Source organism: Manis javanica, chromosome 2 (genome assembly GCF_040802235.1).
Source record: "Manis javanica isolate MJ-LG chromosome 2, MJ_LKY, whole genome shotgun sequence".
NCBI lineage: Eukaryota > Metazoa > Chordata > Mammalia > Pholidota > Manidae > Manis > Manis javanica.
Genome location: NC_133157.1, coordinates 21,861,948 through 21,878,694, shown reverse-complemented (window position 1 = coordinate 21,878,694; position 16,747 = coordinate 21,861,948). Strand labels below are relative to the sequence as shown.

Here is a 16,747-nt window from a genome sequence, read left to right as displayed (position 1 = left end):
ATCTAGGGTCACCTACCACTTCTAGGAGGGGAAATAAGTTAGAGCGAGATTAGCGGTAGAATTGAACAAGAGGAGCACATATAATACCTAAGTTCTCAAACAGGGAAAATATAAAAATAAAAGGTTGAGTCAACCTTTCTGAAGGTCATACTGGCTATGAAAGTCAAGGCCTTTCAATGTATATAAATGAAACCCTCTCAAAAAACATGTCATTTTAAGGCTTGGCTTTGAGAATTCTGCTTGACTTTCTGTCTGTCTTACTGTTTTCTAGTAGTTGCTTCCTCCCAGTAAATGTACAAAGATGTTGATGGGTTGAGAGCTGGGCTGGTATTATCAAAGTTATTACAAAATAATGAGATGTAGTAAGGAAGGTTGTCCATTTGCTTCAGGGACAGACCTCTATGTGGCTGAGGCAAAGCTAACGTTCTGACAGCAAAGACGTGATGATCTCTGTTTCAGCTGAAGCAGTGGAGGCCACTGATTATACTTCTAAATCTGCTCTGTTATTCTTGTACTAGGCAGACATTGTTTCAACATTCTGATGATGGAGTTCTGACCCCAGTTCTGTTTTTCCGAAACTGGGAACTGGGAGGGGCACAATGCTAATTTAAAGCACCTTTAGTTGTTGCTAATGTGTCTTTTTTAAGATGGTTGATCTTCTCCATCTGCCCTATAAAGTCGAAAATATTGTCTTGTATTTAAATATCCATTTGAAATATATACTTGAATAAAAAAAAACTGACATAGACTTCCCAGTTATCCATATACTAGTTACCTGCACAGTTTTTACCATCGCCGGTGTAGGGTGGGATACATGAGCAAACATAGGATCCATTTGTATTCAGGCAGGAAGCGTACTGACTGCAGTCTGACCCGACGGCACATTCATCAACATCTAAAATGAAGACAGTTTATAGAGAGTGACGTTGATTGATATTTCTTATATAACAAATATTTTAAAATATGTTATCACATATCACTTAATGCATAATATTATATATATATATTTATGCAATTTAAATAGTCATAATCACATTGCAGATATGCAATAAGGGCTATTATTTTCCCAGTTTATAAGTGGGTATATAGAAGGGCAGATATAGATAGGAACAGTCTTAATATTGAGCCTGGTAAAATTTTTAAACATTTTTGGCACCTCTAGGGACAGCTGCATTGTTACCATGACTTGCCCAGAGCTTACTGGGATGAGATGAAGTCAGCGAAGGAATGCCACAAGAGAGCCTCAGGAATTTGGAATGAATGCCTCCCATGGAGCCAGAATAAACCCACAGAGCAGTTGCCAAGATTTATCTCACCCAGGCAGGATGGTGAAATGCCATTCCAGCTCCCGTTATCTGTACAGAACATCCTTGAGTCACCCAACAAGTAGTAGCCATTGCTGCACTGGTAGGTCACTGTGCTGCCAGCATGGAAGTCCTCAGCTGAATAAAAGCCATTCTCCAAAGTGGGTGGCACCCCACAGCTGATGCCTGTAATGTGACCAGGAAGAGCACAACCACATTAGTATGAAAACGTTCAGAGGACATTTTATTTATATTAAGTTAGCAGTTTGGTTAGTTTTTCATTGCACACAAACATTAGACTTAGGGCATTCTAGGGATGGTAGCAGGCTGTGGCCATACCCTAAGCATCTAGTATAGTGTCTGGCTTCTCATAGGCATGCGATTCATTAATTAAAGTATTTATGGAGGTCCTGTTGGACACTTGAAGGTGTTAAGGTTTTTATAGTAACTAATCAAAAAGATGAAATCACTGCCTTGTGGGTTAACTAATTGGTGGGATTAGAGAGACAAGCAACACGTAAGTATATGATATGTCAGGTGGGAATAGATGCACCGGAGAAACTTTCCTGATCACCCTGTCCAAAACAGCAATCTTGCTACTACCCAACCTCTTTATTTCCCTTCTCAGCTTAATTTCTCGCCATATCCTTTAATTCTGGCTCTTGCTATTCTTACTTACTACAAATAAATAACGTTTACTTATTATTTGCTGTCTTTCTTCCTCTAACGTAAACTCCGTAAGAAGAGAGATTTTTTCCAACTGCTGCATCTCCAGACCTTAGATTGGTGTCTAGCATATAGTAGGTGCTTTAAAAATTGTTGAATAAATGGACGAATGGATGCCCCCAACTCAAGAGATCTTTTCCTGTTTCCCCACCCACCAATGGCCCAGCTGCCTTTAGGCTCCAGCATGGACTTCTGTCTTTCCCTTTCATCCAGTCCCTTGTCCTCCCTGGGGTGCCTGACCTCTTTGGGTCTTCATCACCCACCTCCCTCATGGTGCCCCACAAAGTTCATCACATGAAGGAAGAATTAAGTGAATAGTTGCTGTATTTGCTATCATGAAATATCTAGCTCTTATCTAGCATTCCTGAAAACTGTTCTTATGGTTCAGATCTTTTTCAAGAGCTAGGAAGCGGCTTTAACAAAGGCAGCTCACGTTCACAGTGTGGGAGTGGTTGTGTCCACTGCCCTTGATTCAGGCAGTACTGCACGGCATTCCCAACCATCTGGAAGCCTGGATCGCAGAACAGACTGATTTTGGAGCCTGGCTTTAAGTCTTCTGATGCAGATCGCAGATGAGGTACCGATCCTTCTAAAGGTGGGCAATCTGAGGGCAAAGAACACAGGCACAGAGCTCATCAGCAACAGAGTGACAGCATCCTCAGGCCAAAGGTTTCAAATCCTGTGTTGTACGAGCAGCTGAGAGCCAGTCTGTTGATACTACAATGAGGTAACACACGACCAGATCATTGGCAAGCAGAATCATGAGAAAAGCTATTTGAGTCAATGAACAACTTTCTTTCAGCAGAAGTCTGCTGAATTTTTTTTAAAGTAAAAAATGGTTATTTTAGGAATATTTATGAAATGTTTCGTAAGTTTTTAAAACCTTGAATTCCAGTAAGTTTTCAGAAACTTGTTTAAATACATTGAGTCTGATTATTCAGCATGTGGACTGTAATGTGCACTTGCTTTTCTCCTGTGCTACCTGCCCTCAGATGGCTGCTGGGAGTACAGAGCTGAGCACCCCATCTCAAACAAGAGGAGAGAACTTCGGTGGGTATTTAAAAAATGAACCATATCCTTCCTCTCACCCTATTTTCCTAATCCTTTTTTACCTTTGTCCAGGTTTCCACCACAATTAATTTGTACTCTCTTATAGTGAATGTATTTAAGTATTTATAAAAAGATAAGTCCCTTGGATGAGGGTAGGGTAAAAATGAATTACTAGTTAAACAGACTAAGAGGCACATATTATTTGACCACTAGAGAATTTTGAATTGTCTCCTCTCGCTAGAAAACCCCAGAACAGTCAAGAGATGGCAATTCTATGGAAGAAGGGCATTCTAACCAGAACAGAATATGCTCTTGGAATCGATCTTCACTTTCCCCACAATTCCAGACAGGAAATCAGGCCAGGCTAACACATTTCCTTTACTGAGTTCCTCTGGGCATGAGGTAGCCAGTGATTTCACCTGAAAGATTGAAAACACGTCTTTAGATAAACCTTGTTTCAGTAAGACAGAGTTGTTATATCTTAATTTAGTCCTTTTGAAAACATTCACACATTTTTTTGGCCTGATGGTGGAGGGAAGCAGACTTTTGTACTGTGTGATTCCACGGCCACATGAAAGTTCTGTTCTCTCTCTGTCTCTCCCTTCCACCCTCACCATTCCGTCTCCCAAACATTTCACTGTTGCTGGGAATTCTGCAGTTCTACACATAGAATTTCCTGTCTATAGCCTTGCAGTTTGCTAAGGTGTTATAGAGGTTCCCTCTTCCCCTGTCTCCTCTCTTGGATGTAGAGGGGAGGAACAAGGCTCAGCCAAGTCCTGCCCTGTAATCATAAGGGCAAACATTCATGAAGCCCTTACTATGTGCCAAGAAATACCTCAATTGTACATGCAGTATTTTGTTCAAACTTGCCAATACTCCTCTAGGCAGTTCTGTTTATCTTTCACAGATAAGAAAACGGAAGTGCAGAGAGATGGAGTAACATTCCCAAAATCATCACCACAAGTTCATGGGACTTGAACCCAGGCTGCTGGGCTCCAGATTGGCTTGAACCACTAGCTCATCTACTACTTTCTATGCATGATCTTGGGCCAGCCCTACATTTTTGCAGCTTTAGAGGCATGGAAAGTATTATCTCTTTGGTTCTTTACAGTTCTGAAATCAGAAAATGTTATAAAATAATCATGTTGAATACCATTTAAAGACATCACCAAGAAACTGAAAAGGGGATTCATTGAAAGGTAGATAATGTCTACCTTGCCAAGTCTACGACCAGAGCATCAAAGGACATTGGTGGAAAATTCCAAAAACCCTGACGTTGCAATAAGACACGGCATCATTAGGCTGTTCACATTTTTTACTAGGTTTGTACCTTTGCATCTCATTACTGTCATACACTGAAAATGGAATTGACCTGCTGTGGAGACAGGACATAGTCCCAGAAGTTGAGCTGGCTTATGGAGCCCACAAAAGACTCAGCTGGGTTGAATCCCTCTCCTTTTTTGTCTTGCTCTTGCCCAAGAACTAATGCACCACCACCTAAAGAGAAAAGGAGAGAAACAAGGAGGAAAAGTGGCCTGATTGTTTTGTATTCCTAAAATGCTAACTTAACGAAAGCACTATCAATATTTAAGTATAATAGGGAAAACCGGTGAACTGCATGTTTTATTCAATGTTTTATGTAACTTAAAAACTGTCAGAGAAGATTTAGTATTATATTGGAATTACATTGTATTTACAAATATTTAACTATAAAAACCACATATGTACATATATATGCACATAATATTTTATGCCAGCAAAATCGGTAGGTCCCATTTTGTGTCCTTTCTTCCAGAAATTACCCTCCGTAACAAGACTACCAGTTGCTGCTCTTCATTTTCTTATTCTTAAGCTTACAGTGCTTTAAGTGTCTACCACCAATTCCAAGGTGACTTCTCAAGTTGTCAGTGGTGGCCTGGTTGCTAAATTCAGTGGAGAACCTTCAGTATTCACCTCTGGTGACTTCTCTGTGCCATCTGTTTCTAGTTACCATTTTGTTCTAATGACGTGTCCTTCCTGGAGGTACCGGATGGTCTGTGTTTGCCCCTTCAGAGCTACCTTTCACCCTTCTCCACTCTGCTTTGTGTCCCTCCCAAAGGTTGACACCTAAGAACTGCTCCACCTGTTCTCTTTGTTCCGGCTTTTGTTTGTGGCTGGCCATGGAACCAGCCCGAGGGTAGAAAGTGGGATGAAAGAGAAGTACAGTTTCTGGGCACCTTTCTCCCAGGCACCACGTTGTCGCTGGTTGCTTTCCTCTGTCTAACGTCATTGCTCTCGCTGGGTGATTTCTCTCTGTCATGACAAGGTTGCCTAAATTCTGGCGATGACTCCTGCTTCTTGCCATTTCAGGCCCATCTCCTGTAACATCCCATGATTGCTAGTCATGGGGTGTTTTACTGTCATATTTGGTCCTCTTAACCCTGCCTATACCTTTAAAAATAGTGCCTTTATTAAAGTCTCTTCAGTTGTGCATGCCACCTGTTTCCTGCCAGGACCCTGACTGATTCCACTTGGTTTGCGTGAGCATGTCCTTTCCTGGTTTCCCTTGAACTTTTCTGTTATCAGCCTCCATTTCCTAGCTGCCTCTTAGACATGGGTGCACCCAGGGTTCCATCCCTGCCCCCTCTCTTCTTCCTTCAGCTAATCTCACCTCATCTTGCTCATCTGTCAATCAATGTCGGCACATCCCTCTTTCAAGATTTCTCAACCTACATCTTTTTCTTATAAATTACTTAAAAATTGATACAGCTGCAAGGAAGGAAATTTGAAAAAAAATAAAGTATGAACAATTCCTCTTACCCAGAAAAAAATCACTTAACAGCTTTGTGTATTTCCTTCTAGGATTTATTTTTGTTTCTATAATTTTTGAAGTATATGTGCATGTGTGTGTGAGACATTTTAAAACACACAACTCAGGATCATAGTATATATGATACCTGAATCTCACTTTTCTTGAATGTGTTCTTGTTTCATGAGCTTTAATAACTATTATATCATATGCTGTTATCTACTTAATCATTTAAACTTAATTTAATCTGCTTAATTAATTAATTGAACAATCATTCTTATTGGATACTGGAGTTGCTTCCAAGTTCAGTATTAAAATAACACTGAGATAAATATATTGTTACCTAAGTATTTGTTCAGATCACTGATTATTTACTTTAGATTGACTCCTGGTAGTTGAATTGTTGGTTGTGTTGGTTGTATGAAAAGGATTCCTCGAAGGCTCTTGATGAAAGTTTCTAACTTGCCTCCCAGAAAGGTGGTATCAATGTTCTCATTTGTCAGGACTCTATAATAGAGTGTCCACTCTGCTGAGTCCTTGCCAATCAGATCCCATCACTAAACACAGTGTTGTTAATTTCATATAAAGTGGTATCAACCTATGTTTTTAGCTGCATGTATTCCTGTGATTATAATTCAAACTCAGTGTTTCTAAAACCAAATACAAAATATCCTCCTGACCCTGACCCCTGCTCTGATACTTGTCCTGTCCCTAGAATTCCTGAGCTAACAGACATCTCAGCTCTGTCAATTGGAGCTTTGCAATATTTACAGACTCCAATTCATTCTTATTGCTGTGATCAGACAACCATCCCCCTGGGTGGATATTACCAGTGTTCTTGCTTTATTTTCCTATTCCTTTAACCTATTTCCCACTCTTCCATCAGGGTTTAATTTTTTAAAGATAGAAATGCTCTTTTTTTTTACCATAATAAAAGTATATGTTCATTATGTAAATATCAGAAAAGAATAAAGGAGAAAATAAAAGCCACCTATGATCCTACCATCCAGAGAAAAGAGAGCTCAAAATTAAACACAAAAAAGAACCACCATCCACCTTATTGGATAATGCCACTTCCTGTTGAAATACTTTGAATGTTTTGTTGTTTACTATACCATTCCAACCATTCCTCCTCATATAACATATGTCGCAAAGGATCTAAATAGAGCAAGCTTTTTGCTGTGTTCAATACTGAGATCTCTGGATCACCTGGTACTGCTGCATTCCTTCAATCTAAAACTCTCTGAATATTTTTCAAAAACTATTTTTAGAGAAAGTTTGAGTTCTACTTGAAAAACGGCATAAAAGACAGATCATATTAGGCATGTTCCAGCTTATACACTGAATACATTTAGATACTGTGTGTACTGATCACAAAACAAAACAAAACCAACAAATAAAAAACACCAGCAATTAATCTCCCTGGAAGACCATTTGGCAACCACTCGGTGTGAGTTCAGCATGCTTCTCGGTAGTCTTAATATAGATCCTCAGAGACATTTGTTGCACAGAGAGTCATACAGCTCCCCTAGGACAATTCTGTAATTACTCCCAGTCTGGACAATCAGGGATAGTAAATAGGAGAGATGACTATTAATCTTTGTCTAACTGTTGACCTTTGCCAAGGACAACAAAGCTGGCAAACTTCATGCTCATCTAAGCACCATCACCTCGAGCATTTAGCAGAATTATATTCCTTCAGCTGAGACATACCAGGGATGGCCGAACCAACAGAGAGGCCCACACCACCATCAGATAACTTCCCATCGATGTAGACTTTCCAGGCTCCGTCAGCACTTGTCCAAGTGATTGCAATATGATGCCAACTGCCGTCATTGACAGAGGGACAGTTTGTTATCCTTTCCTTGCCATTCACATAAAGAACCCAGCTGCAGAAAGATGCCAGGGGATACAGTCATCAGTCATATGATGTAATCCCATCTGCGGGGCATGTTACTATTTTTCTTCTTTTCCTTCTTTATCTTTTTTTGTGGGTGAAGCACTGCGTATGAAACCATTACTTCCTTTTCTCCATTTCACCCTCCATTTCTCTTTTTCTATTGCATAGAACCAGATCTGGCTTACTAATTACACTTTATTGTAGCTTAGTGAAAACTGCTTTGTGTTACTAAAGCACGGAGGAGTAGGAAATAGTCTTAGGCTGCGCTGAGAGAAGTCAGGTCAGTTTGAGATAACTCACCAACTTTCCATTCTGCAGAGAGCAAGCCCAGAGGAATGGAATGAGAGTCATGTAAATATCAGCCTGTTTTCCTTCCTCTAGAGTGTATGTTTCTAAGACCAGGCGTACACTTCAGGGGCCTCATAGAAAGTAAGTACTGTCCCTCGGTTGCCAAAGCAGTCACATGGCAAAGTGTCAATTCAAAAAAAGAATGACTGGAACTGAACAGAGGTGACCCACCACAGGAGGAGTCCAACAACCGTGTCACTTAAAGACATGTCAAAGGCACTAAGCAGGTTAAAGTGGAATATCTTCAAAACCAAATGGAGAAAAAGAAAAGATTAGGGAAAGCTGATAAAGAAGATAACTCATTTAATACCTCTCCCAACATCTTCTCAGGTCCTATTCAAAGATGTTTATGAAAAAAGGCTATTTTTATAATATTGTTTCCCCTCTGTGTTTTCCTACTTTGCTTCCCCTATGAGAGCAGGCAAATTCTCTCTACTTATTTTGCTTCAGGGGAGGTTTTTGCATATTGCTTGGATATTGTTTCTGTAAGTTCAAGTCCACTAAGAAGAACAGGGTGTGAAGATGGGGAGATTTCCACCAAATAGAGTATCAGTGACTGAGGAGAGGAAAGAGTGAGTCTCTGAGGGTTGTAGCCTGTTCAGGAGCAACGGGCCACACAATTTGGGTGGCTCTGAGAGAAAATGGCCACGTTGTGCACCACAGAATCTGTCTAGACTGAAGGCCTGAAAGCTCAGCCTTGCCAAGGATCTCACATAGCAAAGAGCAATGGTTCTGAAGAGACCACAGAGGCTGAGGGAGAGCATAGCTCAAGGATGAGCAGTGTGGACAGATGACCAGTGATGGAAGTCGTTGTCTACGTCTGTCGCTCTTAAGCAAAACTCTGTGGGATTTAGCTGATTGATTTTTCTGGCAGCCCAGAGGGATGGGCTCTGCAGGTAGAATGAACTGATCCAAAAATAAATAAATAAACAAACAAATCAATCAATCAATCAATCTTGTAGACTTTCATATTCAATACATGTGTCTCCTGTGAGTCAATAATGTCACTGAAATCCCTTTACCCTTGGAGGCTCTTACATGTAATAGAAGGAACAACAGTCTTAAGGGTCAGAGTCTGAGACTTAGCTCTGTCACTCCCAGAGTGTGAGATTTTGGGCAAATCATGTAGTCTCTCTGAGACTTTGTTTTGCTGTCTATAAAATGGGCACTAGTTTCTCAGATCATTGTGAAAATCAAATGAAGCAATACATATGGAAATACTTTGTAAATAGCTAAACATAATACATGTGTAAGGTATTATCACTGGAACTGTGCTTTCTTACAAAACTTTTCCAGATGCTCTATTTGATTATTGTCACTCTACTGTCCTGTTGGAGTACCTGATGCCCCTGCTCCTTCATCCTCCATCCCCAGTGTCGGTTCTAACGTGGTGCCAGAATAAGATCCAAAGCATGGGCTTCCTGACATTTCTGCTTACCCATTATAATCGGTCAGGAGGAAGGTATTGTCGCTGCCATTCTCCACTGCATAGGAGATGGGCGTTCCATAGTTGGTGATGTCAGAAGATTTCATCCAGAATGCACAGGTTACAGCATGGAGAGATGGAAGCATGCCATCTAACATGACATAACCATAGATACCAGAGACTTCAAAGTCCAGGTTAAAACCTGTAGACTGTTCTGCAACAAATTAAAAAAGTGTGCAGGCTGTGGTATTTGCAAGACATTTTTCAAGTGTCTAAGGTAAGCAGCAGGTAGCAGCAGGTACTACTGTCAAAAAAGCTCATTTCAGTAAATGTGATGATCTTAGAAGCAGTTTCTAAATTAAATACATTATTTCTAAAATATAACACATTCTTTTAGATTTAATAATCAATGAGTATTTAAGATAGGAAAAGCACTCAGTAGTGAAAGGAAGCAGAGGAAAAGGAAGTAGTTGGAGAGGTGGAATTGGGAAGTTATTAAAGATGAGACTCTAAAGCATGTCTGTATGCTGTTGGGATTGACTCAGTAGAGTGGAGTGACTAATGCTGCAGGAGAGAGAAAAGGTAACTGCAAGGGCAACGTTCTATCTCTACTCCAGGTTATAGATTTTCCCTATTTCATGAGCTCTGCCCCAATCCTGCATAGCCGACTCAATAAACCAAAAGTCCTGAATCCCTGAGAAAGTACTTTAACACTGATTCACAAACATGTCCATGGACTCTGACCTCCTACACCAAGTGGCTTTTCAGTGTCCTTTCCAATGCCAAGGGAAGCTTTTCAAAGTGTCCTTTCTAAACATGTAGGATGTGAAGAGTTCTGCTTATTCAGTTTTCTCCATTCCCCCTCCCCTTCTTCTTTAAGCTTCAATTTCCTCATTTTGCTATTGGGGAAAATATTACATAGTTTACTGGATGGCTATGAAGATTAAATAATTACAAAATGCTTAGTATAGTTATTGGTATACAGGTGCTTGGTGTAGGTAAAAAGTGACATTGTTATTCTATCACCATTTTCAGCATTGTTATTAATAACACTGAGTTCATATATACCTGTTTCACACCTGCTCCCTGAAAATCCTGGCTGACATTTACAACTGTATGAGTTTAGTTCATCCACACAGGTGGCCTGGTTTCTACATGGGTTGGACTGACATTCGTTGATGTTCAGTTCACAGTATGGCCCTGTGTAGCCTGCTGCACATTGGCACCTGAAAGAATATAAAATTTTATAACAATGACAACAACTGCAGAAATGCATTAGGGGAAGTCTTCCATTTATGACAGCACTGTCTCAAAAGACTCTGAAAACTGAAATGCTGCTGTGATTTCTTTTACATGTGAAATTTAAAAAATGTGTGTGTGTGTGTGTATATATATATATATATATGTAAATAAATAAGTAAACATATTTAAAAATATATAAAACTAAGCTCATAGATGCAGAGAACAGATTGGTGCTTGCCAGAGGTAGGGGATGGGGGCAGGTGGGAGAAACGGGTGAAATATTTTCTGCTTGTTTGCTTAAATAAACTGAATTAAAAAAACCCTGAAATGCTGAAACATATTTTCAATGTCAAAATAGTGCTTTAACTGTTAAGTTACTTTTTTAATTCATATAATTAGACCTATTTAAGACAACATACATTTAAAATGTTGTAGTAACAAAGGTAGAACAGAAAGTGGTGGTAGTCAAGGGGAAGTATTCACACACATTGGGAGTTTCTTTCAGGGACATCACAGAAGTGCTAGGAAAATACACAAAGTTCACATGTTATTCTAATGTATTATATACATTAACCCAATCTTCATAACAATGAGGTAATATTAGTACTTCCATTTTACAGATGAGTAAACTGTAGCTCAGAGAGGTTAACTTGCCCAAGTTCTCTTTTTATCAAGCGGTGGAGTAGGATTTTGAATCTAACTGAGTGCCTATTCTTTTTTTTTTTTTCCAAGTGCCTATTCTTAATCAGTATGTGATATAGTCTCTGTGGTATGGAACAAACCATTTAAACCTATCAGAATGGAAAGTATACCTGATAATGTGAAATGCTGACAATGGTGTGAAATGCCAAATCTCATATGGTGAGTAGGACTACAGTTTGGTAATGCCAAGGGAAGCGAAGGGTTTGTACTCCCAGAGCCCTGTATGTCCATTTCTAGTTAGGTTCCCTAGGAAATTACTGCACAGGTGCACAAGGCCACTTGTAACAAATGTTCATAACAGCATCACTCTTTATGAAGAGGAGAATAGGAAATTAAACCATGGTATAATCATTCACTGGAATCTGGCAGTTGAAATGAATAAACTAGAGCTAAATATGTCAACCTTGATAATACATCATGTTGAGTGGCAAAAGGACATATATAATATGATGCTATTTATGTAAGACATAAAACTATACTTTATACTGTCTATGGAGTCATTTACATAGTAAAATATGAAGTCTGAATGAGAAAGACATACACACCAACTCCAAGACAGTGCTTACCACTAGGGAAGAAGAAATGTGTGTGCGTGTGTGTGTGTGTGTGTGTACACGTGCATGCGTGTGTATTATAAGGACTCCAGGTCTATCTTTAGAAGGTATTTGTTTAAAACAAAAGATGTGAATCAAATATGACAAAATTCTAAGGTCTGATACTTTCTGTGATGAGTGCATGACTTCTAACAGTCTTTTAAATTTTCTGTTTGTCTGAAATATTTTTTAATTAAAAAGGACCTATCCAAAAATGGTACAATGTTGTTACTAGCAAGTTCCTATGGGGACCTCTTTGATATTGGCCTAAAGTGAATTATATGAATAAATTGTACTTGGGGGTTTGAACGAAAATCTCACTTGGAATTAGAGGGGACCTTTACTGAGTTCTCTGCTTTGATGGTAAATCTATTTTAACTAGAATTTCACTGCTCTTCTTACACCCACGTTGATACCATGACAGCAGTCCAATATCCTTGTCTATGTAATATGTTCACTTTGATGACAGCTAACAGTCCTTTAGAATCAGTAGAGTTTATCTTCATCTTTCTTTTAGTTAGGAATTAGGCATATTTGGTATTCATCACCTGTTTTGGACCGTGGGGAGAAATCTGGAACTCTTGTTCATATGGAAATTTCTTACTGGCTATGGCTACGTGCTATATGACAAAAGATGTAAAAAGTCTATGAGAAGATGGTGCTGTACTGATAAGACCTCACTGACATATCAAGAGTGGGTCTCACGGGCAGAAATGGCTTTCTATTTCTTGTGGATAGTGCCCTGGTTATTTGTTGGGGGATGGTAATGGAAGAGATGAGCCTGCAGGGGACTGGGAAATGTTGCACCTTTTTTTTCTTCTTTCATAAACTTATAGAACCAATGGCATGTTGAAGACGATAAAGTTTCCTAAGATTCTGCAGGCAAGACCAGTGTGTCTTTTGTACTGCAGAAGCCACAGATCCTGCAGGGAAAAGGGATGGACCGGGGAACAACTTAATAATGACAAAGACGAGTATTGGTTTTCAAACTGTATTCTCCTGGCATCCTAAGAGTTATCTCAGAAAGACAAATTGTTTCTTCCCAACAAACACTACTATTTTGAACTATAAACACTTAGCTTTCATTATTTTGTTTACATTCATACTGGATTTCTTTTGAACCAAAGGTTACTAAACAAACAAACAAAAAAGTTTGAAAACCATGGAATAGAATGTAGATTGGCACTGTGATGGTATGATTAAAAATTCCTCTTGATTTTAGCGAGTGTGAAAAGTCTAGCTAAAACATAAAACATTTAAAGATGAGTTTTGTCTAGTGCTTCCGAATTGCTTCTGTGTAATTGTGCTTCCTTTCATCCTTTATGACTTCCCAAGTATAGAACAATCGTTCCCAAATCTGGCTGTGTTCAGAGTCACTGGGGAACGTGAAACATACAGGCTGCCTATTTTAAAATTAGTGACTCTACCCCAGACTCAGTGCCTCAGAACCTCAGATGAGGGGTGGGGGAGATTCTACTGTAGATCTCTGGGCTAGAATTTGGGAATGGCTGACTTGGGACTCAGTAATATTCCAAAAAGTCTGCAGAATGACTGAACAGTGAAGGAAAGGAAAATAGTAGAAAGAAACAGGCTTCATCTTTTACCTGAAGCTATTCGCACCATCTTTACAGGTAGCTCCATTTTTGCATGGTTGACTGAGACACTCATCCACGTTTTTTTCACACCGGGTACCCAAAAATCCAGGTGGGCATTTGCACAAGAACCTCCCGACCTGATCTTCACAGACTGCATTATTTAAGCATGGGCTTGACTGGCATTCATTGACTTCTGTCTCACAGTGCCAGCCTGGGGATGGAAGAGGACAAGAAAAGAGTTAACCCCGGGGAAAACTGTGATCACAGTGCTGACTTCTCAGAGGATTCTACTTCTAAAGGACTGGAATGGAGGTTGCAGAGACCCTGGTCTATCAAACTGGTTTAAGACCCGTTCTTTAATGAGCTCTGGCTTTTGTTAAGTCCTTTTAGAAATGCATTTTTGATAATCTGCTCTTTTTATCTTATGTCTTTCTGAAACTATCATTTGTAATGGACATCTAATTGAGATAATGTTAAAGAATAAAACTAGCAAATTTAGATAAAAATTTTGCTGTTTCTTTGACCTTGCTTCTTCCCTTCACTGGCCATTTTCTTTTATAGACTTCCTCTTTGTAAGTTAAACATATATATTTTAACCATATTGATTAGCATCCATTTGCAAAATGGTCTATGCGATTCATTTCCAGGTCCTTCTTGAATGTTTTTCATAGCATAAAAACTCATCTTTAATCTCTCTCTGTCTCTATTTCTCTCTCTTTACACACATACAGACATTATTTTTTTCTGACTTGTTTGAGTGTAAATCGGAGGTCTGATGCTATTTTAACCCTGCATACTTTGGTGTGACTGTCCTAAAAAATAAAGACGTCCTCTTAGATAATCATAGTACAGTGATAAAATCATAAAATTAATGTTAACATATATAATGCTAGAAAATGCAGTAATTCATGATGCTTTGCAGGACTTTAAAATAATGTAGGAAGAATGGAAGCATCTTACCTATGTATCCCTTCACACATGTGCAGTGATAGCCAGCCAAGCCATCAACACAGGTTCCTTTATTTAAACAAGGACTGGAGTTACATTCATTTATATTTTCTTCACATAGTTGACCTGAAAACAATCATGGTTTGAACTAAGAAAACCAGAAAGGAATTTAAGACTAATAGTTTTTAAGTAAGTTGTTTGGCTGACATACTTGTGAAAAACTCTGCACTTTGCCAAATACATTCAAATAAAATGTTTTCTTTCATGCAACTTACTGCAGAAATTTTCTAGCAAGGCATTTGACATTTTCAGCATGCAGTGGAAAAGGACAACCGTGACTATCTAACCATTTTTTAGTTAAGCAGGTAAGTGTAGTTTTGTTTAAAGATGTTTATCATATTATTATTTTTTTTGCTCGTTGTTCATCCCTTGGTTGAATTTTCCTTGAGTCCTTACATACAGCTTATTTATCTAATGGTTGCAGCTTTGCGCGCCCTTAAACAACATCTCTCCAATACCCTCACCTCCCTGGCAACCACCACTCTACTCCGTTTCTATGAGCTTGGCTTTTTTAGCTCTTATTTAAGTGATATCATACAGTATTTGCCTTTCTGTCTGACGTATCTCACTTAGCATAATACTCAGGTTGTGACAAATGGCAGGATTTCCTTCCTTTTTTTTAAATGGCCGAATAATATCATATCATATCATATCATATCATATCATATCATATCATATCATATCTATCTATCTATCTATCTATCTATCTATCTATCTATCTATCTATCTATCTATCTCACATTTTCTTTATCCATTCATCACCTGATGGACCCTTAGGTTGTTTCCATATCTTGCTGTTGTGACTAGCACGGCAATGGACATGGGGATGCAGGTATGTCTATGAGACAATGAGTTCATTTCCTTTGGATAAATACTGAGAAGTAGAATTAATTATTGAGTTATATGGTAGTTCTACTTTTAATTTTTTTGAGGAGCCGCATACCTCCACTGTGGCTGTACTAACTTACATTTCCACCAACAGGGCACAAGGGCTGCCTTTTGTCCATGTCCTCGCCAGCACTGTTCTCTCACCTGTTGATGTTGGCATTCTAACAGGTGTGAGGTGGTACCTCCTTGTGGTTTTGATTTACAGTAATGGACATTTAATGATTCCAAGGTTTAAAAGGTTTCTAAGGTGGTAAAAACCTGAAAATTTCCTTTTACCTGCGTAACCAGATGGGCACTCACAAATGAATTCCCCAACTTGGTCTTTACAAATGCCATTGTTGAGGCATGGCTGTGAGCTGCATTCATCCATGTCTATTTCACACTTCAAGCCTAAAATGCAAACCAAACACTGAAGGACAATCAGAGGGATTAACAAAAACAGAACCATGATCATGTAAAGGTAATTATTCCTATAATCTGAATTTAGAGGGAGTGGCAGTGGTGAAGGAAAGGGCAATATCTGTTAAGTGCAACCATCTGGTTAAGTATTTAGTGAAGGTACTGCCTCTTTCTAAACAGATTTAAGATATTTTTATAAGGATACATGAAAGACAGCAAAAGATTCCAAGTTATAAGTAAGGGGGGAGGAGGGAAACCTGGAAGCATAAAATTAAGTCAGGAATTAGTTTAATTCCAAAAAATGTTTAAAAATATACATATATAAGAATATATATAAAAATAGCTATAATATATATTAAAATATAAAATAATATATATAAATATATATTAAATAAATAAATAAATGAATTCATATAGACTTGCTACCAAGGCCACTTGGCTGAGGGGTGGGGGTGGGGCTAAATCATGCCAGGTGCCCTGGACGGGACTGCATTTTCCTAAGGGTGGTCACAGCCTATCTATGGACCAGCTCTGCAGGAAACCATGTTCTGCCTCTGCACCAGGGTGTCTCAAAGTGTGGCCCCTGGACCAATAGCATTTAGTAATCACTTGGGAATGTGAGAGACATACAAATTCTCAAACCTTTCCTAGACCTACTGGGCCAATAACATTAGCAATCACGTTGGAATGTGAGAGAAATGCAAATTCTCACACCTTCTCTAGATCTACTGAATCAGAAATTCTGGGGCCGAGTTCTAACAATCTGTGTTTTAAGAAG

General features: G+C 39.0%; 1 protein-coding gene across 1 annotated transcript in view; it reads right to left on the bottom strand.

Annotated features, from left to right (window-relative positions):
• The window catches only part of SVEP1 (sushi, von Willebrand factor type A, EGF and pentraxin domain containing 1), a 171,624-nt gene that overhangs the window by 60,285 nt on the left and 94,592 nt on the right, over window positions 1–16,747 (bottom strand). The window contains exons 22-32 of the mRNA XM_073226361.1: window positions 15,847–15,960; window positions 14,635–14,748; window positions 13,684–13,885; window positions 10,611–10,768; window positions 9,555–9,756; window positions 7,582–7,757; window positions 4,453–4,577; window positions 3,376–3,499; window positions 2,464–2,634; window positions 1,317–1,490; window positions 776–895 (exon numbers count right to left, since the gene is read on the bottom strand). Of these exons, the coding sequence (XP_073082462.1) occupies window positions 776–895; window positions 1,317–1,490; window positions 2,464–2,634; window positions 3,376–3,499; window positions 4,453–4,577; window positions 7,582–7,757; window positions 9,555–9,756; window positions 10,611–10,768; window positions 13,684–13,885; window positions 14,635–14,748; window positions 15,847–15,960 (1,680 nt within the window). The remainder of the gene's footprint in view (window positions 1–775; window positions 896–1,316; window positions 1,491–2,463; window positions 2,635–3,375; window positions 3,500–4,452; window positions 4,578–7,581; window positions 7,758–9,554; window positions 9,757–10,610; window positions 10,769–13,683; window positions 13,886–14,634; window positions 14,749–15,846; window positions 15,961–16,747) is intronic.